The sequence below is a fragment of the Chrysemys picta genome, chromosome 24 (assembly GCF_011386835.1).
Source record: "Chrysemys picta bellii isolate R12L10 chromosome 24, ASM1138683v2, whole genome shotgun sequence".
NCBI classification, from domain to species: Eukaryota; Metazoa; Chordata; order Testudines; family Emydidae; genus Chrysemys; species Chrysemys picta.
Genome location: NC_088814.1, coordinates 7,424,257 through 7,451,048, shown reverse-complemented (window position 1 = coordinate 7,451,048; position 26,792 = coordinate 7,424,257). Strand labels below are relative to the sequence as shown.

At 56.4% G+C, this 26,792-nt stretch overlaps 1 protein-coding gene across 1 annotated transcript; it reads left to right on the top strand.

Moving 5' to 3' along the window:
• The first annotated feature begins 366 nt into the window (after nucleotides 1-366).
• COL1A1 (collagen type I alpha 1 chain) lies at nucleotides 367-26,660 on the top strand. The gene is made up of 51 exons (XM_005301941.5): nucleotides 367-598; nucleotides 2,799-2,990; nucleotides 3,562-3,596; nucleotides 3,707-3,742; nucleotides 3,971-4,063; nucleotides 4,164-4,238; nucleotides 4,893-4,937; nucleotides 5,292-5,345; nucleotides 5,646-5,699; nucleotides 6,029-6,082; nucleotides 6,482-6,535; nucleotides 7,088-7,141; nucleotides 7,249-7,293; nucleotides 7,607-7,660; nucleotides 7,839-7,883; nucleotides 8,227-8,280; nucleotides 8,743-8,841; nucleotides 8,931-8,975; nucleotides 9,077-9,175; nucleotides 9,700-9,753; nucleotides 9,856-9,963; nucleotides 10,472-10,525; nucleotides 11,069-11,167; nucleotides 11,526-11,579; nucleotides 11,674-11,772; nucleotides 12,275-12,328; nucleotides 12,885-12,938; nucleotides 13,046-13,099; nucleotides 13,238-13,291; nucleotides 14,216-14,260; nucleotides 14,379-14,477; nucleotides 14,971-15,078; nucleotides 15,795-15,902; nucleotides 16,375-16,428; nucleotides 16,523-16,576; nucleotides 17,017-17,124; nucleotides 17,213-17,266; nucleotides 18,204-18,257; nucleotides 18,760-18,921; nucleotides 19,031-19,138; nucleotides 19,757-19,864; nucleotides 20,496-20,549; nucleotides 20,661-20,768; nucleotides 21,174-21,227; nucleotides 21,361-21,468; nucleotides 21,949-22,002; nucleotides 22,951-23,058; nucleotides 23,158-23,440; nucleotides 23,660-23,850; nucleotides 23,990-24,232; nucleotides 24,785-26,660. Exons 1-51 carry the CDS (start codon nucleotides 517-519, stop codon nucleotides 24,929-24,931), a joined length of 4,365 nt encoding a protein of 1,454 aa, XP_005301998.1. The 5' UTR covers nucleotides 367-516; the 3' UTR covers nucleotides 24,932-26,660.
• Nucleotides 26,661-26,792: the final 132 nt, after the last annotated feature.

The following is a 26,792-nucleotide window of genomic DNA, read 5'->3' as shown; positions in this document are numbered from 1 at the left end:
GTCCAACCTTTTAACCTGTCAAAAGCAAAGGGAGCTACTGCCCCAAAGAATTTTCCCTTGGTTTCCTCCGGTTCTTTTTCCATGTCACTAGAACCCAGCACATCCCTCCTGTCCATGCAACCTGCCCTGCCAATGTAGAGGATCCAGTGATTTTTGGAAGTCTACATAGATGGGTCCGTACCCTTGTGATTGGGCTGAAAGGGGGTTGGCTATTGTCTTCCCAACTTTGTGTGTGTGTGTAAGTGTGTGTGTCCCCGCCTGGGACTGTGTTAGCTGAACTCCTCTGATTGGCTGAGGGGTTGGTCCAAGCTCCCCTCTGCACTGAGAGGCAAGCTAGGTTGGGACCCACCTCTGGGATGCTGGATCATATAAAAAGGGAACCTAGGCTCTTGGAGACTCAGTAGGAGGTTTCTGCTGGGGTCTGGATTGGAACTACATAGTCAGATCATCCCTGTATGACTGGACTCTAAAACAGAACAAAGGGGCCCAAAGAGTCTACATGTCTAATATTTAGACATGTTCAGCTTTGTGGATTCTCGGTTACTGCTGTTGATAGCAGCGACTGTACTACTCACCAAAGGTCAAGGAGAAGAAGACAGTAAGTAAAAACTTTCTCACTAACTTTCTGCACGAGAGATAGAGATGCATTTTCTGTTTAACCAGCTTTGCTTATGCACAGGGGGAAATGTAACATTGCACTTTAGAGCAAGAGGGATGCAAAGTTGGACTGGTCTGCAAAGAAAAAGTTTGTTAACGATCTTGAGTGGGATTGCAAAACTTAGTGCTTTGCGTGAGTTGGATGGGTTAGGGGGGGAATTTTGCATGCTTTTCTAGTTAGGAAACTGCGTTTGCAAGGTCAGGTTAGGGAGATGGGGAGAAATGTTTTTTTTTTAAAGGATTGTGTGTCTTAAAATGGGGTGGGGATGCTGGCAAGAATTTCTCAACCTTTACAGAGCATTTGGAATTGTGTGTGAGGGGGTGAGGTCAGAAGGGGATTGAACGTGTGACTCCAAAAGTGGGAGTGGACAAATCAAGTATTTGTTGATGTCCGTTCTTCCCCCACTGAAGCTGCTCGGTGGGGGAAAACATCCCTTCCACAAGCAAAGTTAACCAGCTGCAGAAGGGAACTGGGTGTGTTCATATGTTCTGTGTCTCTTTCAAACATGCCCCTGGCGGGCAGACAAGTTAGATCAATTTGAAGCTGTGAGATTCCTTGCCAAGTTCGAGGGCCGGGGGGGGGAGCAGCACAATCAGCCTCTAGGAGGGGGTGTCATAGGAGGGAGGCTAAGGCTGGCTGGGGAGGGGGGAAGCCAGTTATGGAAAAGCCATTGTGTGCCTTGGAAAGCGAAGGGAGCGGGGAGCGAGCCCGGGGCTGGACTTTTCTGATCTGCAAAAGCCATCAGGAAAGAATTAGAAAAGTCTCGGATGATTCATAAGGAAAATGTTTTAGAAGCGCAGGAGTCTAGACATCACTTCACAGACAAAACCTCCCGGATGCTAAGGGACTGGATTCAGGTTTCTGCAGTGAAGTTTCATGGGGTGTGGGTGTGAGGGGGTGTCCCATGGCGACCTCTGGCGGCCAGCACCTGACCTGACTCCTGCAAAACCCTCTCTGGCCTGCATCACGGCCCCCTGGGGCCCATTGGGAGCCCTGGGACTGGACAGTGCTCACCAAAGGGGCTATATTTCCGGGGTCAACCGTGGACTAGGTTTGCTAATATCCCTAATTAGATCCTGCTGCAGGCATTTATCTAGACTTGGCCTGCCACCTACAGGCGGAGTGACTGACTGCACCCCTATGCATACCCCGCGGGTGTCAACACACCAGTTTCCTGTTGCAAAACCGCTGGCTCCCAGGGACTCAGCCAGCAACAGCATTTTTTTTTTTTTTAATTTAAACTAGACATGAGAAGTTGGGGCCGACAGAGTAGAAACATCTGGCCTCTCCACCGTGATCCCGCCCTACGGGACTTCACCCGCGAGGAGCGTTTATCCCGTTTGTCTCCCCGCGGCGGGCAAACGACGCCGAACCTGAAACCGGCGTGGAAACAATTCCATGCTAAGAAAAACAGCCGGCCCGCTGTTCTTCCCCATCACGTGCTTCTCTTTATTGAGTCCACCTCCTGCTTTACTGGGTCCGATCCATCGCCGCCACCTCCCAGCCTCGCCTGCCTGCACGTGTCATATCCTGAATCTAATGACAACCCGGCCCGCCTGGCCTTGTAGCCCACCCTGCTCTCATTCGCCTTCCCACCCAAACCATTTTCACTTGATCCCAATTTCCCAAAGCAACAGACAGAAGAGATTTCACTCCCCCTCCTTGCCCCTCCACAGAACCCCTTGTCACTGGGCCCCTGCCTCCCTTCCTCCCACCCCCTCTAGTCCAGCCCTCTTCCCTTTAGGAGACTTTGCGTTTTTATTTGGCTTGGCCTCGGCTGCAGCAAGCTGAGGTTACAGTTGGATGTAACAATTGGCTGCAGGTTTTGTTTAAATTCCAAAGACACTGGAAATAGTTATTGTGGTGTTGGCATGTTTCCTATGTCATGGAGCTGCGCTGATGAGAAGCAGATGAGTGTATAAAGGTTCCAGGAGAAGTGGAGGGGGGGAGCGGGGAGGGAAGGCCTACGTTGGGGGAACTGGAGAGGAAAGAAAAACGCCTTTGGATAAAAAAGCAACTGAATCCGATCAGCCTCTTGGTCCCCGGATTGGGGGTTCCTCGCGTGCAGCTTCTGGGTTGGCTCCTAATTCAGTTCTTTCGCTCCTGACCCCCCCCGCCCCGTTTCTCGTTGTCTCTCTAGTTCCATCTGGAAACTGCATACAGGACGGACTAACATACAGCGACAGAGAAGTATGGAAACCTGTACCCTGCCAGCTCTGCGTGTGCGACAGCGGGAACATCCTGTGCGATGAGGTGCTCTGCGACGACATCTTAGACTGCCCCAATCCCAAGATCGTCGATGGAGAATGCTGTCCCACCTGCCCGGACGGGGGTACTGACTGACGCTCGCGTGCATGCTCTGTCTGTCTGTCTAGCTTGATATAAGGTGCTAAGCACCAGGGTCTGCTGGCACCAGATACGATCAGCTCCTCCTACACATGCAGAGACAGGGAGGGGATTGGAGACCAGGACATCAGCAGAGCCTAGCTCGGAGACCTGATGGCTTCATCATCATCCTTGGTGAAGCTAGAGCCCCTGGAGCTATGGCGTCACGGATAAGACATAGCAAGCCTGCTCCTCTCCTTTGAGCTTCTAGGGCGTTTCTTTCTAAAGAGACGTTTCAAACGGGATTGATTATTTCTTGGCGGAGGTGCCCAGTGGACCAGCATAAGCTGTGGTGGACGCAATTATGACCTCTCCTTAGCAAGCATCACGGTCAGGGAGACAGGCAGAGAGTGAGACATGCAGGTCTTTTGCAGATAGAACATTTGAGCATCTTTCTGCCAGCCATGTTACTTAAGCAAGGGGGGTGCATTTTGCTGTCATTTATACCAGGGCAGGGTGCAGCGTGGGGGTGGGTATTAGAGAAGCACGTGACTTTACCCTTGTCCTTCTCCCCGCAGCCTCTCCTGTCGACGGAGAAGACACTGGAATAGAGGTAATGACACTCCGTAGTCTTCCTACACAAACCTATTCCCTGTTGTTTTCTGAAGACTCTTTTGTCTCCATGCTAATTCTCTAAACACCTCCCTTTCTTCTCCCCACCAGGGCCCCAAAGGAGAACGCGGCCCCAAAGGAGACAGGGTAGGTCTCTCCAGCCATGCTTTTGCCATTGGTCGCTGGAGTTTGGTCAGGAAATGGGGATGAGGGAAGGGGAAAGATTTCCATGGCTGTGTTAAAGAATTTGAAAATTGTCCAGAAAACTTTTAAACTGTGGACAATGGCGACCGAGTCCAGTTACCCTGCCTTGGCTCATGCCCGGATGACACTACCGCACTACTAACCTCTGGGTTCTCTCCTCTTCTTTTGCAGGGACCCCCAGGCCAACCTGGTAGAGATGGCATTCCCGGACAGCCTGGTCTTCCTGGACCCCCAGGCCCCCCAGGACCTCCAGGCCTTGGCGGAGTGAGTTGGGTTCCAATCATTCGCTCACTTCTTCCCCGGCCCGGGATGAATGCAGCGCAGTATTTTCACACCGGCTTTCCCTTCTTTCTTTCTCCTGCAGAACTTCGCACCTCAACTGTCTTACGGCTATGACGAGAAATCCGTTGGTGGTGGCCTGTCCATGCCCGGCCCTATGGTGAGCGTCCAGCGTCTCCCTCGAGGGGCTGGGGCAGGGGGCTGGCCTGAGGGCCAGGACTGAAACAGGAGAAGATGTGAGGGAGAAAGGATGGGAGGGAGTGGAGTCGGAGTTACGTAGCAGGAAAGACAGGAGCTAGCTTGGCCTAGCTTGGCTTTAGAACGCACGAGGCCAGCTGCATCAGTCAGGCAGAGCGGGGGGGGGGGTGGCAGATCTCTTCCTGGGGGCAGGCACAGGACCACCAGCTGGTTGGCGCTGATGTTTTCCTAGGGCAGCCGTACCCTGATTACTCAGGATCGGCAAGGGATACTTGAATTTGCCTTAATCCTAGGACAGCTTGAGACCTGGGGCCTGCTCTCTTCCCCAAGTAGAACATCTTGGCAGGTGGCTCCGTGGATCGGGACCTCCAGGGGTCACCAGGGACTCCGTCCACGAGGGGAGGGATGGTAAAAGATCAGCAAGAGGTAGCATGGTCTGTGGCAGGCAGAGTCAGCCCCGAGCCAGGCGGCTGCGGGTGGCGAGGGAAGAGAGAGGCCTGCTGGAAGAGAGGAGGTCACCGAAAACCAAGATGGAGGGGAGGCTGGGCAACATGGCAACTGCTCCAGCTTATCTCCTCGCCTGACTTATTCTTTTCTTTCTCTTCTTCATTTCCAGGGCCCAGCTGGTCCGCGCGGTCTCCCCGGCCCTCCCGGTTCTCCTGTAAGTACCTCGCATCTTCCCTGTCAAGAAAACATGGCCCATTTGAGCCCTCAGCCAGCGCCTTGTAACTGCCCCCTTTGGGAACGAGCTACCACTGGTGCCCTTTCAGGCTCCTCAGCTCCCAGAGACCTTCTCAGCGAAGGGACGGGGAGTTGCCTGGGACGGGGGAGGAGCGTGGGCTTTGCTCCCTTCTGGTGGTCAGCGATAGACACCTCACACCGCCGAGTGTGATGGAGACGGATGCTCCATGCGAGGCAGCCGTTGCCAGCAGCGGAGGGAAATCGGACTGATGCGTGAGCAACTGGGTGCGGTTATGTTAGTTTTCTAACCCGTCTTCTTCTCCTACTCTTCTAGGGTCCTCAAGGTTTCCAAGGTCCTCCCGGTGAGCCTGGAGAGCCTGGGGCTTCTGTAAGTCATGGTCAATCGTCTTCTCGCTCTTCATTTTCATAACGGGATGGGCTGCACGCTGAATCTCCCGGCCCCAGCCTGGGACGATTCCTTGCACCTTCCCTCTTCTGCCACTTGGGGGCAGCTGGTGCAAAGCCTGGCCTACCTTTGCGGAAAAGACTTCATCGGGGAACGGGATTTCTCTAGCCAAGCCAAGAACCAGGCCCAGGCCTGTGAGGTGAATGGCTAGCGGAGGGGTGGCAATGGGAAAGTCTTGCCCAGTCTCAGAATATTAACGCACGTTTCTTCTGCCTGTTCTAGGGTCCCATGGGTCCCCGTGGTCCACCTGGTCCACCTGGCAAGAACGGAGATGATGTAAGTGTCCTTCAAGATCAAAGTCCCTCTAGAGAAGATCCCCCCCACCCCAAAAATGCAGGGGATAGCCTTGCTTGCTAGCCAGTATTGATGGCAGTGCTAAGCCTTTTGGGTACATGGCCTTCCTTGCAGGCCGCAGGAACCAGGTGAGGCTTTGGCTTCCATGATGCCTTGAAACACCAAGAGAAAAGAAAATGGGACCTCTCCCCAGATAGGGTTTTGCGAAGAGTTGGGTCCCTTTCCCGGTGCATTTAGCATCTGCTTGGTTCTCGCTGCAAGCGAGCCGTGTGGGCTACTGACCTGACTCCATCTCTTCTTCTTTCTCCAAGGGTGAAGCTGGAAAGCCTGGACGTCCTGGTGAACGTGGTGCTCCCGGCCCCCAGGTGAGACGTCCCTTCTGTCTGGTTCCTGCCGTGGCATTCGGGTGAGGGTGGGGTTTTTACCTTTGACCAGCATCACCATTGTGACATGGTTGGAAAAGCACTGGCTGGGCAAACCTGCCCGAAACCTCTGGGTCTCATTGTGTGGCTTTAGCTTACTTCACATGACAGCCATTCGCTGGGGAAGACGGTTAGCTCTAGCAAGCTTTGGCTCCAGTCCTGACTAAAGCTGATCACTGTCAATGCCTCGGAGTCATGATCACAGCAAGAGATGGTCATGACCAGAGATGCTTCAATTATCCAACCTTGCCTGGGGTGCTGAGTTCCCCTCTGCAGTAACTGGCTTGATGTGGGGTGGCACCGGTGTCCTTGTCTCTAAATCGTTTCTTTTCCTTTCCCCAGGGTGCCCGTGGTCTGCCCGGAACTGCTGGCCTGCCAGGCATGAAGGGTCACAGAGTAAGTTGATGCCCTAGTTCTTTACACTTGGAAAAGGAAAAGGAAAGGTGGCCCCCCTTACAAATCCAAAGCCCTGGAGATAGAATATCAGGGTTGGAAGGGACCTCAGGAGATATCTAGTCCAACCCCCTGCTCAAAGCGGGACCAATCTCCAGACAGATTTTTGCCCCAGATCCCTAAATGGCCCCCTCAAGGATTGAACTCACAACCCTGGGGTTATCAGGCCAATGCTTGGCCCCGGCAGAAACATAAGCAGTAGCTGAGCTCGCACCACAGTGCCCTCAGCTGGCCTCATCGCAAGGCAATCCTGGATGTTCCTTTCTACCAGGAGGGGTCTGATGGAGCCCCTTGTCCTCGCCACTGTTTGGAGGAATTCCCCCCTTCTCATGCCACTCAGCTGGGGCCTTACCCTCCCATCCGCCACCCCATGCACATTGTGAGGGACCATTACAAAGCCAGATGATTTTCAGTCATGCCTCCGCCTGGGAGGACAGTGTCTTCTCCTGACCCTCATCACTGGACACTTGTGTTTCTGTTTCCCCTTCCCTCCAGGGTTTCAGCGGTCTTGATGGTGCTAAGGGTGATACCGGTCCAGCTGGCCCCAAGGTAAGGTCCCTCTGCCACGAGGCACGTTGGCCCTCCCTGTTCCCTTGAAAAGTTTCCTTGTCCGCTTTGGGAACCAGCCGTTGACCCCAGCTTTGTCTTCCTTCTAGGGTGAGCCTGGTAGCCCTGGTGAGAACGGAGCTCCCGGACAAATAGTGAGTAGCTCGTCACACCTTCCTGGTGTCCATTGACACAAGAGTCTGGACTTGTGGTAGTGAGGGAGGCAGGCATTGAGCTTATAAGAGCAACAGGGACCTGCAAGAAGAGGGATTGTGGGGAGGGTTGAGCTGGCTCTCGGGAGCGCTTGGTTTTCCAAGGGACTAGAGAGCAAAGGGGGGCAGATTTACCAGCACGACGCCCCACAGGGGGTGGGGAGCAGGGCAGGGGTGGGAGAGCTGGGGGAGAGGGCAGGGTGCAGACAATGGCGGTGACATCTCTAGATGAACTCACGTCTCTCCTCCTTCCTAGGGGCCCCGTGGTCTTCCCGGCGAGAGAGGCCGCCCTGGTCCATCCGGCCCCGCTGTGAGTATCGGTGCTGCACTGCTGGGCTGCGGGCACCTGGAAGCATCCCCCCGGTGGCACCCCTCTGGGCCACGCCCGCTGGGATAGCTCCAATGTGCGGCATGCTCCTCATCGCACGGCTTCCGGGTCGTGTGCCAACCTGTCTGTAACCAGTGCCTCTCTCCTCTCTTCCCGGCAGGGTGCTCGTGGTAACGACGGTGCTCCTGGCGCTGCTGGCCCCACAGTGAGTATTTTCACCTCGTGCTGCCCTGAGATGAGACTGTTCAGCCGCGGGGCCCTGGCCGTTGTGTGGCACGGCCACACGGGCACTGGCCACAGCGACCTCCATGTCGCTCCCCTCATGGAGCTTTGCTGGCTTGAGCCCCACGGGTGGCACCTGCACAACCCCGCTCAGGAACTGGCCAGTGCCTGGATGGGAAGAGTTCCTCCCTCCGGCCTCTGTTCCCACCCATGTCAAAGCACAGCCCAGATCTCTGGCCGACGCCAAGATGGCTGCTGTGACGAGACCCCCGCCGACCCCGGAGGTTCCTTGCACTCACTCTCTAACCCGCTTCCCTCTCACCTAGGGTCCAACTGGCCCAGCTGGTCCCCCTGGCTTCCCTGGCGCTGTCGGTGCTAAGGTAAGAACGTGATCCCCTCTTCGCCGTGGGGGGGCACTTCCCCATCGCTGCAGCGGGAGCTTTCCCCGCAGCCGGCTTGTTTCAGCATAGTTCAAATATACTGTCCAGGTGGCCTGGCCCCATAACCCTCACCAAACCGTGGGTCAGGATCCCTGCGGGTCCATCTCTGCTTTATGCCGACCCTAACCCCGGCTAAGCCCTAGGTCTGATACCAGTCGTCCCCAAAGGCCTCGCAGCTGCCCCCTGAGCCAAAGGCGAGCCGAAAGCTAGCGGGCCCCAGTCCGTCCCCCCCGAGTGGGCTGGAGGGATGGAGCAGCAGGCCTTGGTGCAGCAAGACATTCAGTTCCAGTCAGGGCCCGGTCAGGCCTGAGGGCAAATGGCTTCCGCGGAGCGCGGGGGTGTGGGAGTGTCTCCCAGCAGTCACTGTGCTCACTGGTCTTTCTCTCCTCTCTTGTCCTCTAGGGTGAAACTGGTCCCCAAGGTGGTCGTGGTGGTGAAGGCCCACAGGGCGCCCGTGGTGAGCCCGGTGCCCCTGGCCCCGCTGGTGCCGCCGGCCCTGCTGTGAGTGGAACTGCACGACCCCTCCCGCCTCCTGCCCGTTGCCCTGTTGTCTCCGGTGATAACCCTCCCTCTCTTCTTCTCTCTCCTAGGGCAACCCTGGTAGCGATGGTCAACCTGGTGGCAAAGGTGCAACTGTAAGTAGCCGTCTCCCCCCCTCCTTCCGTCCTCTGTAGCGGGTCGGCTCTTGGGAGCCAGGTTTTCACAGCTGCCTCACCATCTCTTCTGCCTCCCGTAGGGCGCTCCTGGCATTGCTGGTGCTCCCGGCTTCCCCGGTGCTCGTGGCCCCTCCGGACCCCAGGGTCCCAGTGGTGCTCCTGGTCCCAAGGGTAACAGCGTAAGTGTCCTTCCTCCTTCCCCGTCTCCGCTGAATTAGATTGGCCTTCTTCACCGTCCAGGGCTAGGCAGGGATGCGCCAGGCATGGAGGGAGCCCATTGTGCTTTGTGAATTGATCTCTGCCCCTGGCACCCCCAGCGCCCAATGCATCCCCTCCCTCAGCTCCTTCTCTGACTGTCCTTGTGGCATTGCCACTTGCAGTGCAAGTGCCTTCACCTCTGCAGCTCTGCGTCTACCAGCACCTCCCTCCTTATCGGCCACCTGTCTCTGCTGGAGACGTCTCTGCTCCACCCTCCGCCCTGGGACGGGGATCCTCTGACCTGGGTTACAGCCAGCACAGTTCCCTCCCCTCCAGAATATCGAAGGTCTCTGTCCCTTCCTGGGGCAGAGCCTTTTGTGTCTGCCATTCCTCCTGGAGCCGAAAAGGGGTTGAGGGTGCAACATAGATGGCAGGCAGCATTAAGCCCTTGTTCACGCAGGGCGACGTCTGATATGAATTCGTTTCTCTTTCCTTCTACCTTCAGGGCGAACCCGGTGCTCCAGGCAACAAGGGAGATTCTGGTGCCAAGGGAGAACCTGTAAGTACGAGCCCCACTGGGGCCTGCTAGGAGCTTTGCCTACAGTCTGGTTTGCTAGCCACAGGGAGACACTCACCACTCTGACTTGCTTGTGCTTTCTAGGGTCCTGCTGGTGTCCAAGGCCCCCCTGGTCCATCTGGTGAAGAAGGCAAGAGAGGATCCCGTGGTGAGCCCGGCCCTGCTGGTCTGCCCGGCCCTGCTGGCGAACGTGTAAGTGACAGCTGTGTTTCCCCTGGAGATCATGCCCATTGGCATGGTGTTGGGTCCTCCGGTCAGACCCTGAGCTCTGTCTCTCGGACGCAGAGGGGTCCCGACTTACCTTCTCGGTGATCCAAGCGCCTCCCAAATTTTGGGATGGGAAATTCAGATGTGGACCCAGAACCAAATCCAAATCCAGATCCCATAAGGGGCTTGACCTGAAATCCCAGCCTGGCACACGCCCAGGTTCTGGGAGGAGGTCACACCCAGATCAGCTGAACATGCAATCCAGCCCCATCACCATCCCAAACCCAACCAACCCTGGAGTCGCCACCCCCCGGAAATTTTCATCCCCAAGGTTGGCAGCTAGGGCCGTTCCTCCCCACTGCAATCCCAGGAGGGGACGGGAATTCGGATGGGGGGTTCTGTGAAGCTCCTTTTCCGTTTCCATCTTCTCCCTGTTTCACTTGCTGGCTGCGTGGGCATTTACCTCACTGGTTTCTCTTGTGTCCCATTGCAGGGTGCTCCCGGAAGCCGCGGTTTCCCTGGCTCTGATGGCATTTCTGGTCCTAAGGTAGGTGCTAGTCTCCCGCCGTGTGCTCCCTCCTAATGTGAGAGAGACAGAAGAGACTCAGGTGTCCGCCACACTGAAATACACAAAGGACTCGGAGACAGGCTCCCACCTGGGCATCCTTTGCAAGGGGCTTGGGAGCAGCTAAAGCCTGTGGAAGGGGGAGTTAGTGGGACTTTCTGGGAGTGGTGCATTCTGCCCTGTGGGATCTGGTCTATTACCCAGCCACTCCCTGGCCCCATCCCCTTGCTTTACACGCCACGTTCTGGGTTTAGGGGTGGGAATTGGCTTGTCTCCACATGGTACATACGCTAGGATGGCCTTTTCGCTAGGGTTATTCACCCCATGGCATAGCCCAGTGATTTCTTTGTGGCCAGTCCTGGCAAAGCCCTTTCAGTGCCCACTCGGCTCCGTTTAGTCCCCCTCCTCTGTCACGCGACACGGTGGGTCCCTGCTGGCTCGTCGCGCCCGTGCCAGCGAGAAGAAGCGATCCGGGTCTCTACCGCAGCGTGTAACCTCTCTCTCCTGCTTCCCTCCCCACCCTAGGGTCCCTCTGGTGAACGTGGCTCTCCTGGCCCTGCTGGTCCCAAAGGATCCCCCGGTGAATCTGGACGTCCTGGCGAGCCTGGTCTGCCCGGTGCCAAGGTAAGAGGGTGGCGGAGCCGGGCGATGGTTCTGAGCGGGATGGAGGGGCTGCCCGGGGAGTCCCACCAAACTTTGCTGCTATCTCTGCCAAGCGCCATCTCAAGGTGAACTCTCTGCCCACCTCCTTCCCCCGGCATCTCCTGGTGCCAGTGCTCTGTGGTGCAGTCTTAGAGCAACTGCCCTCTCCCTCCGTTCTGGAGGGAGGGCGTTTTAGGCCACCCCACATCCACCCCCTGCAGCGACCAATCGGCTGCCCTGCCCGCCCTCGCCCACCACATCCTACCCTGTTCTGACCCCTCGCGCACAGCAAAAGAGGCCGGACGCCCTATGGCTTAACCCAGCTCTTCTTCCTTTTCAGGGTCTGACTGGAAGCCCAGGTAGCCCAGGTCCCGATGGCAAGACCGGCCCCACTGTAAGTCATGGTTTATCAAGGCCCTTCCTCCTCCTCCTCTCCCTTTGCTCACAATGGCCTCCTCTGAACTGTGCCTTTGCTTCGTCCACGCTAGGGTCCCGCTGGTCAAGATGGTCGCCCCGGACCCGCAGGCCCACCCGGTGCCAGAGGTCAGGCTGGTGTGATGGGTTTCCCTGGACCTAAAGGTGCTGCTGTGAGTATCAACTTGCTCCCTTCCTATGCTGTCGCCTCAGGGTGAGTCGCCCAGCCCAGTGATAGGGACATGACAAAATGGCCGCCTCCAGGACTTCCTGTCACCCTGGCCGCCGCCCGGGAGTGGTTGCATTCAAAGCACAATGGATAAGTGGCCACTTTGGGTACCGTTTTGTAAAGAGGGGCATTATGTGAGGGGAGGCACTCTGGGAACCTCTCCCTCAGGGGTTAGCTGCAGGCAGAGACAGGCGGCCCAGAAGACATCCCACCGTGGGGCGGGGCGATGACCAGGCCTGAGAAAAGACAGAGCTGGGGCGGTCATGGGAAGCAACCTAGAGGGTCAATAGAACTACCACAGGGCCAGCCCCGCCTGCTTCCTGTCGTGGCGCCTTTCGGGCCCTCCTAGGGCCATACAAGAGCCAATTGTTCCCAACATCCCCTCGCTGCTTGTTCCCGGGGCGTACCGTGTTCCTTCACTGAAGCCATTTTGTTCCCTTTCTCAGGGCGAACCCGGCAAACCCGGTGAAAGAGGCGTTCCCGGACCCGCTGGTGCTGTTGTACGTATTTTTCTTGGTACTGATGGCCTCTAACAATCTGTCTCTCGCAGCCAGGGCTGGGTCCAGCCGAGAGTTTGCCACCCTGAGGCCTCTTTTCTTCAAGATGAGAAAGAGAGAATTTACCATGACAGTAAAACGGGCCTATATAGTATAGGGCTTTCCACAGCAGAGCAGACCGGGGTCCATCTAGCCAATATCTGGGCTCTGGCCTACCACCACAGGATTCAGTGGAAGATATAAAAACTTCTGCATTGGGATGACATACCTATGGTGGCTGGTTCTTCCTAAGCCACAGAATTGCTTATTCCCTGGACTTCTGGGGGAGGGTTTATATCCCTTATGCCCTTTTCTCCTCGTTACTAATACCTTGTGGCAATGAGTTCCACAGGTTAACTATGGAACCCATGATGCCAACTTTTGAAGCCCCCTGAGATTTTCTGCTTCTGAACCTTGTAGGCTTGCCACACCTTCCCTGACGCTCACGCCCTGCTCCCATCGGACACTCAGTCAGCGTCTGCGCTGATCTCTTTTTAAGCTCTTCCTCCTCTCCCCACAGGGTGCTCCTGGCAAAGATGGTGAAACTGGTGCCCAGGGACCTCCTGGCGCAGCTGTGAGTATGAATCCTTTCTCGCCCCTGCCCTGTGTGCTGGCTTGTCGCGGAGCGTGCTGCTCCGAACCCCACTGGATCCCTCCTGACTTTCTCCCCTCCTCTTTCAGGGTCCCTCTGGAGAGAGAGGTGAACAAGGACCTTCAGGTGCTCCTGGATTCCAGGTGAGGAGCGTTCCATTAAAGGCCCCATCACAGGGGGGAAGTCTCTCCTGATCAATCATATTTTGTTCCATTTTTTTCACACCCACACCCCTTCCCCCAGGAAATCTCAACTCTTGGGTTTTTTTCTTCCCCTCCCAGGGTCTGCCCGGTCCCGCTGGTCCAGCTGGTGAATCTGGCAAGCCTGGTGAGCAGGTAAGTGCCAAGAAACCATGGCGGTGGAGGGGGTTTACAGGAAGAAGGAGAAGAGCTCTGCTTAGCGTCAGAAGCCAAGGAGAGATGACAGATCCTGCCCTCTGACGCCCCGTCCCTCGCTTGCCCACCCCTCATCAGTGCCTTTCATGGCCGTTCTCACTTCCTTAAGTCTCCTGCCCCATTCCTACCCCCAGCTGGAGACGTTCCTCCAAGACTGGACGTACGTCCAGAGTGATGAAACTTATCAGATTCCCCTTTAGCCAATGAATGAGGAGAGCTGCCTCCAGACAGGGCCTTGGCCGCTGTCAGACCTTCTCACCCCCCGGCCCCAGAACTCATCTCAGAGGCCACAGCAACCATGAAACTCATTCACCCCAGGCCTCCAACCTCTTCTCTGAAAGCCTTTTGGGTGGACATGGGCCCAGGCCCTGGATCTGAACACCTATAAACCGGGGCTGGTGGCAGGTGGCTTTGAACTCCGGATCCAGATTTCAGTTTGGCCACTTGGGATTATCTCTGTGTTCAGTCCAGATATCCAGCCGGGGGGCCCAAGACCAGCCTTTCGGCTAAGAGCAAATGTAGTTTCAATGTAACAGCTGACGCATCCTCTGTTGGGTGAGACCATGCCCTGGCTTTGCTTGGGAGGAGACTCGCTGCTCTGGGACCACAGAGCGCTCCCGTCTCTAACTGGTACGATCCATGCAAAATTCCAGTGGTGGAAAGACCGAGACAGAGTCTGGCCCTCATGAGGATGGAGCTTGGTGATTAGTTATAGAGGGGATTGGAGCAGATGTCCCCCTTCCCGGCCACTCACTGCTCCACCCCAGCCAGTTCAGGGGCAACATCTGGGCTTCTCCAGCAGGTAGCATGCTCCTTTCCAAGCCCTGAGCTCTAATTCTGCTTTCTCTTTCTCTCCCGTGGCAGGGTGCCCCCGGAGACCTCGGTGCCCCCGGTCCAGCTGGTGCAAGAGTAAGTTGCGACCCATTTTCTCGGCTCTAAGCAATCTCTCACCCTTCTGTCCCTCTCGCCGGCTGCCCCTCGGGATGGTGCAGTAACCAGTTTCGGTTCTCTCTCCTCCCTCCTCTAGGGTGAGAGAGGTTTCCCTGGAGAGCGTGGTGTCCAAGGTGCGCCCGGTCCACAGGGCCCACGTGGTAGTAACGGTGCTCCTGGTAACGATGGTGCTAAGGTATGTACCTATTTCCCTCCTCCTCCTCCTCCGTGATGGGCGAAGGGAGGCTTAGCTAGAAATGGGAGGGGAAACCAGGGGCAAATCAGTGCCTCTGACATGTCCAGGGGAAGCAGGCTTTGGAATAGGATTGGCCATGGGATACACTCCTCCTGCTTTGGCGGGGCTGAGGCTCGGTGTCCAGCCAGCCAGCAGCTGCCTCGAACCAGGTTCAAAGCAGGAAGGGGGGACTCCATCTTCCCCCATCGAGTTAGCCCCAGTCCTGCAACTGTTGCAGGATTCTCCTCTCTCTGCCCAAGGCACAGAAGGCCCCTGGGCAGTACTCACGGCCTACTCTTGCTTGGCTCCAGAGGCAGCCTGCCCTGGCACCGGAGAATGGGGGACGGGTCGCGGGTCTCTGGAAGGCGGGCGGCTTTTGCTGCGATGAGGAAGTGGCTCCGTTTCTAACCCTGACTCTCTTTTTTCCCCCCCGCTCTGCCTTGTGGGGCTTTAGGGTGATGCTGGCGCTCCTGGCAGTCCCGGAAACCAAGGTCCTCCCGGTCTGCAGGGAATGCCCGGCGAACGTGGTGCTGCTGGTCTGCCTGGTGCCAGGGGTGACAGAGTACGTATGAGCCCCCCGAAGGCCCACCAGCAAAGTGACCCTCAGTCTTCACCATGGAGACCATCCTCAGATCTCCCTGCTCATGCTCACCTTGTTACGCCTCTTTTCCCCCCTCCACTCTTCCTGGCCTTCTCTCTTCTCCACTTCCTTGTGTCCCTCTTCTTCCCCAGCTCTTTCTCTGTCCCCTGTTCCCTTCCATCTCGCCCCCCTCCGCTTCTCTTTCATCTCTCTGCTCCAGCTCCAGCTCCGTTCCCCACCTCCTCTCTGCTCTTGGAGAATCTAGGCCAGGTGCCTGAGCCACTTCAAGGCCTAGATGCCCTCGTCCGACAGTCACTTTAGGCCACAGCAAACCCCCCCGTCCAAACCAAGGAACTTCCGGGCCTTGCCCTGCGTGTCTCTCCAGGAGTACAGCGAAGTGCCCTGGTTCTTGCCCAGTGCGCTGCTGGGGTCTCTGCTCCACGCGGCCTAGTTATGCCCTTGGAAGAGGTCTTCTCCACCAGCTTGAATAGCTTGGAGAGCTGACATGGCCAGCACTGCGCTGTCTTTTTCCATTGGACAAGCTGACTGGCTAATGGTCCGGACGCTTAGCGTGAACGGCTTCCAGTGCAGGGCAGATAAACACACACACACACACTCACCCCAGAGCTGCCACAAGCCCCCACCCCGTTCTGTGCTCCATAGCCAGAAGGTAACCTTGCTTTGCCCTCTCTCCCCAGGGTGATGCAGGTCCCAAGGGTACTGATGGATCTCCCGGCAAAGATGGCCCAAGAGGTCTGACTGGCCCCATTGGTCCCCCCGGCCCAGCTGGTGCTCCTGGTGACAAGGTAAGGTTCACCCCGCCCCCTTTCCCTGTCCCCTTGGAAGAAGCAGGGCAGTGACTCTCCTAGCCTCTCGGGCATCTGAGCTGGTGCCGCGGGCCCCTGGCATTCGTGCAAAGGCCAGTCCCGTTTGTGCCCAGCAGCTCCCGACCCGGCTTCTGTTTCCTGGGAGACAGAGAGGAAGGCCCCAACTGATTATTCGATGCAGAGGTGCCTCTGGATCGTCCCAGTGAGAGCATGGAGCTTCATCAGCTTCCCCCGGGGATGCTTCCTACGGCCCCGGCCTGCCCGATCAGGGCTGTGCCCAGGAGGGTCCTGCAGCCCTACCCCCCATTTCCAGAGAGGAGGCAACTCCTTGCTCTCCCCACGTCCCGTGAGCGACCCCCGAGCTAGCCAGCCTCGCCCCAGAGGCACCTCCGAAGAGCCCTGGTCTGCCAGGCCCGAGCCTTGACCTTGTCCCTCTTCTCTCCTTGCGCAGGGTGAAGCTGGTCCCTCCGGCCCCGCTGGTCCCACTGGTGCTCGTGGTGCTCCCGTAAGTACCGTTCCTCTATGATTGGCTTCAGAGGCAAAGATCAACCCCTCCCACTCCTCGCTGAACCCGTCTCTCTCGGTTCCTTCTCTTCCAGGGAGATCGTGGTGAGCCCGGCCCACCTGGTCCCGCTGGATTCGCTGGCCCCCCTGTAAGTATGATGGTTAAGAGTGGTCCTCACTGGCCCCAGTGACTCCTCCTCTCACCCAGACCTCCCTTGGGAGGATGGTATTCAGTGGGGTGGGTTACGGGGGTAATTCCATGCAGCCCAGGGCTCTGGGGCCGAAGCAATCCTACCATTGCAATACTGGGAGCGCTGTCCCTGCGTACGGAGATGGGACTCATCCCTGGCCCGTGGACTCACTGGGTTGTCCTACACCCGGCCTCCGATGGTGAACAGGACCAGTCCTACGTCCTGTAATCCTCTGGCTCCCATGTGAGCTCGATGGGCTTTCCCCATCAAGACAACCTAGTCTCCTCAGCCCATGTTGGTTCTGCGAAGGACCGTTCCCCCATCACCCTCCACTCCCATCTCCGCGAGCTCCGCACCCGGACGCTGCCCCTCACCCTCCGCTCTGCTCTCCTCCACAGGGTGCTGACGGCCAGCCTGGTGCTAAAGGTGAAACTGGTGATGCTGGTGCTAAGGGCGATGCTGGTGCCCCCGGCCCTGCTGGACCCACTGGTGCTCCTGGCCCCGCTGTAAGTGACTCTCCACTGCCCCGATCCCTCCCCGTTCGGCCAGGGTTCCGTTCCCCCCTCTGATGTCCTGCTCTTTCCTCTCCCGCAGGGTGCTGTTGGTGCTCCCGGACCCAAAGGTGCTCGTGGTAGCGCTGGACCCCCTGTGAGTATTTCCTCCACCTTTGTGCTCAGCCTCTGGGGTGCCAGGGATGGGACCCACATTGCAAAATGTCCCTCTCTTAGCCACAGTGGAAATGCCTGAGGTCCTGGCCCGTTACAGACCAGCTTGGACTATCAAACAGCTGGTGATTCCTCCATGAAATCGCTCTCCGTTTTGCATGGGGTAGTTTTCACTCCCCTTCTGATTCGGCTTCTCCCACCAAAATTGGGCAGATCCCCTCCCGCCTCCCGCCCGGAGCATGTGAGAATCCACCTTTCCAGCACGGCCTTTGCCCTGGGCCGGCTTTTTGCCCCCATCACTGGGAAAGAGGCAGGTTGGGAGCTGAAAGGGGGTTGCTTTCTGAGTTTGTCGCAAAATGCCCCCCCCCCCAAAACACACCCTCCTCCTGTCCCTCTGGGAGTTGGAGCAGCTTCTTCCCTGGGTCGAGAAATATTTCACTTCCCTCTGTCTAGACGAGAGCATTCAAATCAGAGCCTAGGTGCAATAGAACGAATGCCCCTCCCCCATGGATCAGATTATTTTAACATGGCTTTGTGCCGCTCAGAGAGCGTGTCCCTGCCATACACCTGCCCGAGTGTCCTGTGCATTCATGGACCTCTGCATGGAGGGAAACTGCTCCCTGAACTAGCAACCCTTTAGCCACGAATGCTTTATGTCCGGAGCCTTCAAATTCCACCCGAGCTTCAGAGAACGGCTCTTTGTCCAGAGCTGGCTGGATTCCGCCCTGAGGGGCAAGACATACCTGGCAGATCAGGCAGCGTCTTAGGGCTGCCTTGACCTTCCACCTTCTCACTCTCACCCTTAGCTGCAGGCCTCTCTCAGCCCATGGGCACGGCAGCGTTTTGGGCAGTGCTTGTAGTACAGATCCGTGGCTAACGGAGCCGTGGGACTTAACGCTTTCTCTCCCCACCTTGTGCAGGGTGCTACTGGTTTCCCTGGTGCTGCTGGAAGACTTGGTCCCCCTGGCCCCTCTGTGAGTATCTCCTTTTTGATCCCCTTGCTGGTGGCGTTGGGGGAGGGCCGACGGCATTGGGCACCGAGCCCTGCTGGCAGGGGTGGAGATGGGGAGGTTGGTGGGGGGGATCTGCCACGGGACTGCCAGCCTCCAGCCGCTGGGGAGGATGGGTGATGGTTGTCATCAAGAGCGGGCAGCCTGGAAGCCAAAGGGGGAGGAGGCGGGACCTGAGAGGGGCATGAGGAGCAGTGGAGCTGGCAGTAGGAATGCCAAGGCCCTGCCACAGAGCTTCCACGGTGCTTCAGAATGTAATGAGGGCTGATGGTCCGGGTAGCCGGGCATTGCTTGCAGCCCGGCAATGGCTCTGTCTGCCCCATGGTGGCGCTGGAGCATGGAGCCAGGCCTTCTCTCCCCTCCGCTTGAGGGGTCTGAGTGTCATAAATCAACGCCCCGTGGAGAGGGGTTGCCTCTCAAAGTCTTGGGCTTCGCTGCCTGACCTCACCTCTCTGCTTTCTCCCAGGGAAACATCGGTCTCCCTGGCCCACCAGGCCCCAGCGGAAAGGAAGGTAGCAAGGGACCCCGTGGTGAGACTGGCCCCGCTGGCCGCACTGGCGAACCTGGCCCCGCTGGCCCCCCCGGACCTTCTGGTGAGAAGGGCTCCCCTGGTGCCGATGGTGCCCCAGTAAGTACCCGTTCAGTCCTACCTCAGGCCCCTTGGCAGGTGTCGTTGGAGCGTGTGCCCCGGAGCAAAATGGGTGGGTTTGTAACCAGAATCTCTCTCTCCCCTCCAGGGTGCACCTGGTACTCCAGGCCCACAGGGTATTGCTGGACAGCGTGGTGTCGTCGGCCTTCCCGGACAGAGAGGCGAGAGAGGTTTCCCTGGTCTCCCTGGCCCATCTGTGAGTATGAGGTCGAACCCTTACGCCCTCAAGCCGGACCTCAAAGGAGGCTTGTGGCTTCAACCCGTTGCCCCTGCCCAAAAAGGATCCAAGCAGGATTGGATCTCACGGCCCAGCCGCCAAGGGTCAGAGCTTCTCCTGGCATTCATAGGGCAGGGAATGGGTGGGAGAGACAGGAGCTGGGCACGCTTTGCTACTGGCGTGATTGGGAGCTCTCCATGCAAGGAACAGAGTCCTTGACTCTTCCCCCTTGTCCGGGGCCGCTGCTCTGGCCAGAAGATAAGAGAGGAGGAATAGCGGGGAGGGACCTGTGATCTTATTATTATTATAGAAGAAGATGGTGGAGCCAAACCTCCCAGGCTGAGGGGTGCTCAGAAGTTCACCACCCCTGGATCTGACCTTCTTGCTTGGTCCCCAACTCTATCTGAGCCTGGAGCCAGAACTTCAGCCCCAAACTCTGAGGCCCTAGGGCGTGGGATCCAGTTTGGGACAGGGGTGTGTCGTCATTTGGTGGCAGTGGGAGGGGATTCAACCCCTCTCCCATCACAAGCGGGTTCTTCCTTCTCAGCTGCACCGCCCCCTCTTCTCTAACCCAGTCCCTCTCTCGCTCCTCCCCAGGGCGAACCTGGCAAACAAGGTCCATCTGGCTCCCCCGGCGAACGTGGTCCTCCTGGCCCAGCAGGACCTCCTGGCTTGGCCGGACCCCCTGGTGAAGCTGGACGTGAGGTGAGCTGCCACCGTGCTTGGCTTGTTAGGACTCTCCTTTGCCCAAGCACCGGCAAGGCCAAGAAACGCTAAAAGCCAGGGTGGATCAGTCTCCTGGCTGCCCCTGGGGGGAATCCCGCAGCCCGGCTGATAGTCACTAGAGGCAACCTGTCGACATCAGGCGCTCCAGAACCCACCACCACCCCCAGGAGCAGCACCAAAGACAAGGAGAGATTAACCCTTTCCATGCCCCTGGGCCAACACTCAGAATGGTCTGCTCCATTGAAGGGTAGGACAGACCTTGCCCCCGGCCTCCCGCAGGGGCTGGTGACAGTGAGCAATGGGACAATGCCCGGAGCGCAGTGCCTGAGAGATGGGAGAACAGTCGGGGTCCCGGGGCGGGATGGTTTCCAGAGGAGCTGAGTATGGGAGGGATCAGGGCAGGGGCCAGTTCCAGAGAGAAATGGAAGCCCCATGGGTCCCTTTCCCCGCCCCCTTTCTCTTTTGATCTCTAGACCTCACCCATCCCTTGCCTGTCCCAGGCCTCAGCGCAGCCAGCCTCCTGGTTAATTTGTCACTCATCAGTCGTCGCTTACCCAAGGCCCCTCTGTCTTGCTCATGCCTAACACTGGGTCTCTCCGCTTGTCCTCAGGGCTCTCCCGGTTCTGAAGGTGCTCCTGGTCGCGATGGCGCTGCTGGTCCCAAGGTGAGTTGGACCCCGAAGCGTCATGGCAAGAGGCTTTTATTGGGGGTGGAGGGTTGAACTTCAGGCGAACGTTAACTCGGTGCTTTACTTCCTCGTCCTCTCCGGAAATAGGGTGACCGTGGTGAGACTGGCCCATCTGGTCCTCCTGGTGCTCCCGGTGCCCCTGGTGCTCCTGGCCCTGTTGGTCCCGCTGGCAAGAATGGAGATCGTGGTGAGACTGTAAGTGACACTTCGTGACATTCCCCTGAATTTAAAACCCATTCCCTGCCCTGAGCTGGGAATAGACCCCGGGAGTCCTGCTCCCAGTCCTCTGCCCTAACCAGAGGACAATGCCTATTCCCAGAGCTGGGCCTAGACCCCAGGAACAGCACTGGGGAGATATGAAATAATCAGCCCAGTTATCAAGACAGGATCGAGCAGAGCAGCTGCCTGCTCTAACCACTAGATAATACTCCTTTTCAGAGTCAGGCCTTGGGCCCGGAAGTCCTGACTCCCAGTCCGCCCTGCTCTAACCAATAGGCCGCACTCCCCACTACGGTGCAGAGAAATGAACTCAAGGGTACGTTAATGATCCCAGTGGATGCGCTAACCTTTGCCTTTCTCTTTCTCTCTTTCCTTTCCTAGGGCCCTGCTGGTCCCGCTGGCCCCGCTGGCCCTGCTGGTGCTCGTGGTGCTGCTGTAAGTTTTGGGTTCAGATTCCGCTTTTTCCTGCTATGAAAAAGCCACTGGCTTGGCAATAACGTTGCTGAGCGACGGGCAGGGAGGTCTCCTTCCCAGCCACTCAGTGAGGTGACTCTGCTTCCTCTTCCAGGGCCCTCAAGGTCCTCGTGGTGACAAAGGTGAAACTGGTGAACACGGTGACAGAGGCTTGAAGGGTCACAGAGGATTCTCTGGTCTCCAGGGTCCACCTGGTCCTCCCGTAAGTATGGCTGCCTTCCGGTCCCCCGATATAGCCGGCTCCGAGAAACAAGTCCATAGCAGGTCTCTGGAGAGAAGAGTAGAGACCCTCTTCTTCACTGCCCCAGAGAATCATGGGAGAATCCCAGTGCAAGCCATCACCTGATGAGGAGATGGGCAAGCCTTGGCCTGCCCCAGTTTCAGGCTGCCCTTAGCCCTTCAGCTCACAACTGCCCTCGCACATGCAGCAGCTGGGAAGGGCAGGCGTCCGGCCTGCTGCTGTGGCCTCAGCCCCTTGATCTTAGGACACAGGACAACAGCTGCCCCCTAGCACCTCCAAAGCTGCCCTATTGTTGGCCCTCTCTCATGAGCTTCAGCCGCTGGAGTCAGAGCCCAGTGGGAGCTTCTCATAGACACGTCGGTTTTATTAGCACCTCTGCACTGGCCGCACGGGCCTCCAGCGTCGTTGCAGAACTGATGTTTGCTTTCCTGTTTGGGGCAGGGTTCTCCTGGTGAACAAGGTCCTTCTGGAGCTTCCGGTCCCGCTGGTCCAAGGGTAAGTACCGCCCCAGTGAACCCATCCGGTGCAGATGCCTGAAGCCTTGGGAAATTCTGGGCTGGGGGCAGAGGGTTCGTGAATGAAATAATCAGCACCGTTTTCAAGCCGGGGTCCAACACAACAGGTGGCATCGCCTTTTAAAGGTCAGATCCTGCCTGATCCCCGATCTGGGGTGGCACGGACATTGGCCAGAGGCAGAATATGGACCATAGTGTAGCCAGTAGCTTAAAAACCATCAGCGTAGCCTCTGAGCATGCAGCACAGATTCTTGTAAGCACTGATCATGTACAACAAGGGCCTACTGCTATCAAGGAGACGCGAAACCCAGAATAGATGCCTGCTGCTTTCTACTGACCCGTTACTCTTCCACCTCAGTAGGGAGGTACCTTAATAAGAGAGGCCCTGCGCAGCGTGAGTCAGGCTTAGAAAATCCTTTCCCAGACAGAGGCAGTGATGGGAAGGGAACAAAAATGATCCAGGGATAGGGAAACTCCTAAAATTGAAGTCCTCCTGTAGGTATCACGGCGCCCATAAGGAGATGTCATTGTAAGGTTCTCTCAGCACTCACTGTGTGGCGAGGGCTTCCCAGATAGATGGTGAGGACAGGGCCTGGTTCTATTCTCAGCTGGACCTGGGCAAATCCAGAGTGATTCCAGAGGATCTGAGTGCATCTCCAGTGGAGCTTGGTCCTTGGGACTGTGGTCACTGGTGCTCTATTAATTCGTGAGACAGATCAGAGTAGCGGGAGGTAAGCTAGATGAGAGAGCTGGGTGGATGAAACAGACAAGAGGGGTAGAAGGATGGGTGATGGGCTGGGCCTTGATTGAAAGGATGGGAGTTGGCATGTTCTCCCTCGGTCTGTCTTTCAAGATGGACACACCTTCACCCCACTTTCCTCTCTCCAAAACCCACTGATCTCATTTTGTGTTTGCCTTTTCCTCACAGGGTCCCCCTGGCTCTTCTGGTTCCCCTGGCAAAGATGGTCTGAATGGTCTCCCTGGCCCCATTGGCCCACCAGGTCCACGTGGTCGCACCGGTGATGCCGGTCCCGCTGTACGTATCCCCCTCTGGGACTCGGGTGGTTGGGATCTGCTGTCCACTGGGTGAAAGGGCTTCCTGCCTTCAACTCGCTCTGCTCTCCTCCTCCAACAGGGTCCCCCCGGACCTCCCGGACCCCCAGGTCCCCCAGGCCCACCCAGCGGCGGTTTCGACTTCAGCTTCCTGCCCCAGCCTCCTCAGGAGAAGGCCCACACCGACAGCCGCTACTACCGGGCTGACGACGCCAACGTGATGCGTGACCGCGACCTGGAGGTGGACACCACCCTCAAGAGCCTGAGCCTGCAGATCGAGAACATCCGCAGCCCCGAGGGCACCAGGAAGAACCCAGCCCGCACCTGCCGCGACCTGAAGATGTGCCACAACGACTGGAAGAGCGGTGAGCTTCCCGGCCTCATCCTTGGCACATCCTCACTGAGCTCCTTCTCTCTTAGCAGCCTGTCTTGCGCCCCTTGTCCTGCCCTGCCTTTAGCTACCTTCACTAACTCACACTCCTCCTCCATTACGACTGAATTCCTTCCTTCCTTCTTTTCTTCCTCCATTTCTTTCTTTCTTTCTTTCTTCGCCCATTCACTCGTCCTTCTCCTCTCCCCACCAGGCGAGTACTGGATTGATCCCAACCAAGGCTGCAACCTGGATGCCATCAAGGTCTACTGTAACATGGAGAGCGGCGAGACTTGCGTCTACCCAACCCAGGCTAACACTGCCCAGAAGAACTGGTACGTCAGCAAGAACCCCAAGGAGAAGAAGCACGTCTGGTTCGGCGAGACAATGAGCGACGGCTTCCAGGTGAGCTTAGGGGCCTGGCGAGGCGGGGCAGGTGGGAAGCGAAGGGGCTGGATCTGGAGACTCGGAATGGGGAAAAGGACCTGAGGACTAACATTGCTTTCCTGCCGGGGGCCTCTCTCTCTCTCTCTCTCCTCTGCAGTTCGAATATGGAGGCGAGGGATCCAACCCAGCTGACGTTGCCATCCAACTGACCTTCCTGCGCCTGATGTCCACTGAGGCCTCCCAGAACATCACCTACCACTGCAAGAACAGCGTGGCCTACATGGACCAGGAGACTGGCAACCTGAAGAAGGCTCTGCTCCTCCAGGGCTCCAACGAGATTGAGATCAGAGCAGAGGGCAACAGCCGCTTCACCTATGGAGTCACTGAGGATGGATGCACAGTGAGTGTCCCACTGCCTTTGGCTCTGCCAGCATGGGTGGTACCGGGAGCTTGTGCACCCATGCCTCCCCAGGCCCTGGCGATGAGAGGGAGGAGAGGGTGAGGGTGGAGAGGCAGAGCAGAGCTGTGAATCAGTCTCTCCAGCCCTGGACATGACTGGCAGAGTTCTCTGCAACCTGCGAAAGTCCCCTGGCCTGGTACAGGCTCGTATATGGTGGCTCAGGAAGGTGACTTGCCCTAGATCCCATTGTGAGTCAGTGTCAGAGCCAGCAACAGAACCCAGGAGTCCTGATTCCCAGGGCCCCCTCTAACCCGAGAGCTGGGAAGAGAACCCAGGAGTCCTGATTCCCAGGGCCCCCTCTAACCCGAGAGCTAGGAAGAGAACCCAGGAGTCCTGATTCCCAGGCCCCCCCACTCTAATCACTAGACCACCCATTGTGCAATGCTGTCTCCGATCCTCAGGCAGGGTTTCCTTGCAGCCCGCTTTGCTGCCTCGAGGAGCGTCTCTATCAACAACTCTAATGTTCTCCTTTTCCCTGTCCCTTCCCCACAGAGTCACACCGGCACCTGGGGCAAGACAGTCATCGAATACAAGACAACGAAAACCTCTCGCCTGCCCGTCATTGACGTGGCCCCCATGGACGTTGGCGCGCCAGATCAGGAATTCGGAATTGACATCGGACCCGTCTGCTTCTTGTAAACCGGAGCTAAAACCCCCCCGGAAAGAAAATCAAAAACAGCCAAAAAGGAGACAATTTCACATGGACTTGAATTCGTGTTTTTTTCTATCCGTCATCTCTAAAACTATTTTGTTTCCATTAAAAAAAAAAAAGCATTAAAGCAAAAAAATAAAAATAAATGACTTTTCAAAAAAATTAAGGAAGTGGGTCCACTTGCTTGACATGGTTCTATTTTTTATTTTTTTTTTGAATCCCTGAAGACAGATTGGGGTTGGTTTGGTTATTTTTTTTGTTAAGTAATATCTTGGGACCACTACTTGCACAATCAAAACAAAAATACCCTCCAAAATCGACCCTACCAAAACACCCAAATCACAACAACTTGCTTTGAAAATTCTGCAGCAACAGGAACGATGCTAAGCTAGTCCAAATGGTTTAGAACCTGCGCCCCTGCTCCTACTCCTCTCCCGCCAATGCAAAAAATCTCTTTTTATAACCTGGAGTTGGAAAGAAATACCAAAATTAACCTACAGCCGACCTGGTGTCTTTACTCTATATATATTTTTTATACCACTGAAAGGAAGGCACTTAAAATCGTGTGTAATGAACCATTTTTTCCCCTTTCATTTGTTCAGTTGGCAAAAGAAATAAATATGAGAAAAACTTCAAATCCAGGTGTCGTAATTGTTTTCCTAAGCAAAACCCAGTAGTGTGGAAAACAGCCAAGACCTGTCATTTGGTGTGTTGACTTTTAAACAGGACGTGCTTTTAGCAGGACAGCTGGGAGATAAAATCCGCTTAGAAAAAAAATCAAATGTTTTGTCGGTGAACAATGAAGGGAAAAATGATTCATAATAATAATAATACCCAAAGCAGAGAAAATGTAATGTTCAAAATGTATATTATTGTTGTATGGAAGGTTACCTCTCAACTGTGTTTTCCGAGTAGTTTTAAGTTGCTTTGGGTTTTTTTTTTTTTAACTGACACCAGGTTGTGGAGAAGGGGGCTTGGCTTTCAGGTTTCGATCAAAGGTGCTAACTTCGTCTTTGTTCTTTCTTTCCTTGTTTTCGTTCGCTGTGTTAGTGTTTTTCAGTTCTAGGTCCCCTTTTCGGTGTTTTGGTGGTTTAAACCTGCACAATCCAACACACGGAGAGGCTGCGCTAGGGACCGATTGGTGCTATAGAGATAGGACTGTTGTTTTCAGGAAAGAAACTCAGTTCTTTTGCTGCCCAGGGTCAACTTGTGAATTTTCTGAAGGTGCTATTTAAAAACAAACAAACAAAAAAACCCTAAAAACAAGGACGGGAACTAACGCAAACTAGATCCGAGTAGCCTTGGAAGGGAACGAAGGTGTGTGCAATTCTATCTTTCCAGTTAAGCAGGTGGATTTCACTTCTGCTTTCCCTCTTCCGTTCCTTCTCTTTTCCCATCCCTCTGTCCCCCTCCTTTATCCCGCTGCCTCTTCTCTTCCATGCACACTCCTGTCCCCTCTCGCTCTCCCGCCATCCTCCGCTGCTGCTGCTTTCTCTCTCTCTTTCCCTTTCCTCTTCCCATCCTCCTCTTCTGTGCTTCTCTCCGTGGGTTTCAAAGCAATCCCGCCGCAAAGCCCCCAGGCCTAGCAAGAAGCAGATGTTCTAGGGAGGGAGAGCAACCGAGGATTCTGTACCTATTTTGTATATGTATAATAATTTGAGATGTTTTTAATTATTTTGACTGCTGAAATAAAGCATGTGAAATGATCCAAACAAACCTATGGTGCTCTGGACTCTTCTCTCGCGTGTGGCACATCGGCAGACAGGTCCTGGGGGGCGGCGGGGGGGGGGCTGATGGGCAGCGCCCCATAGGCAGGGCCAACGAGAACAAGGAAGATGGGCCCTGGCC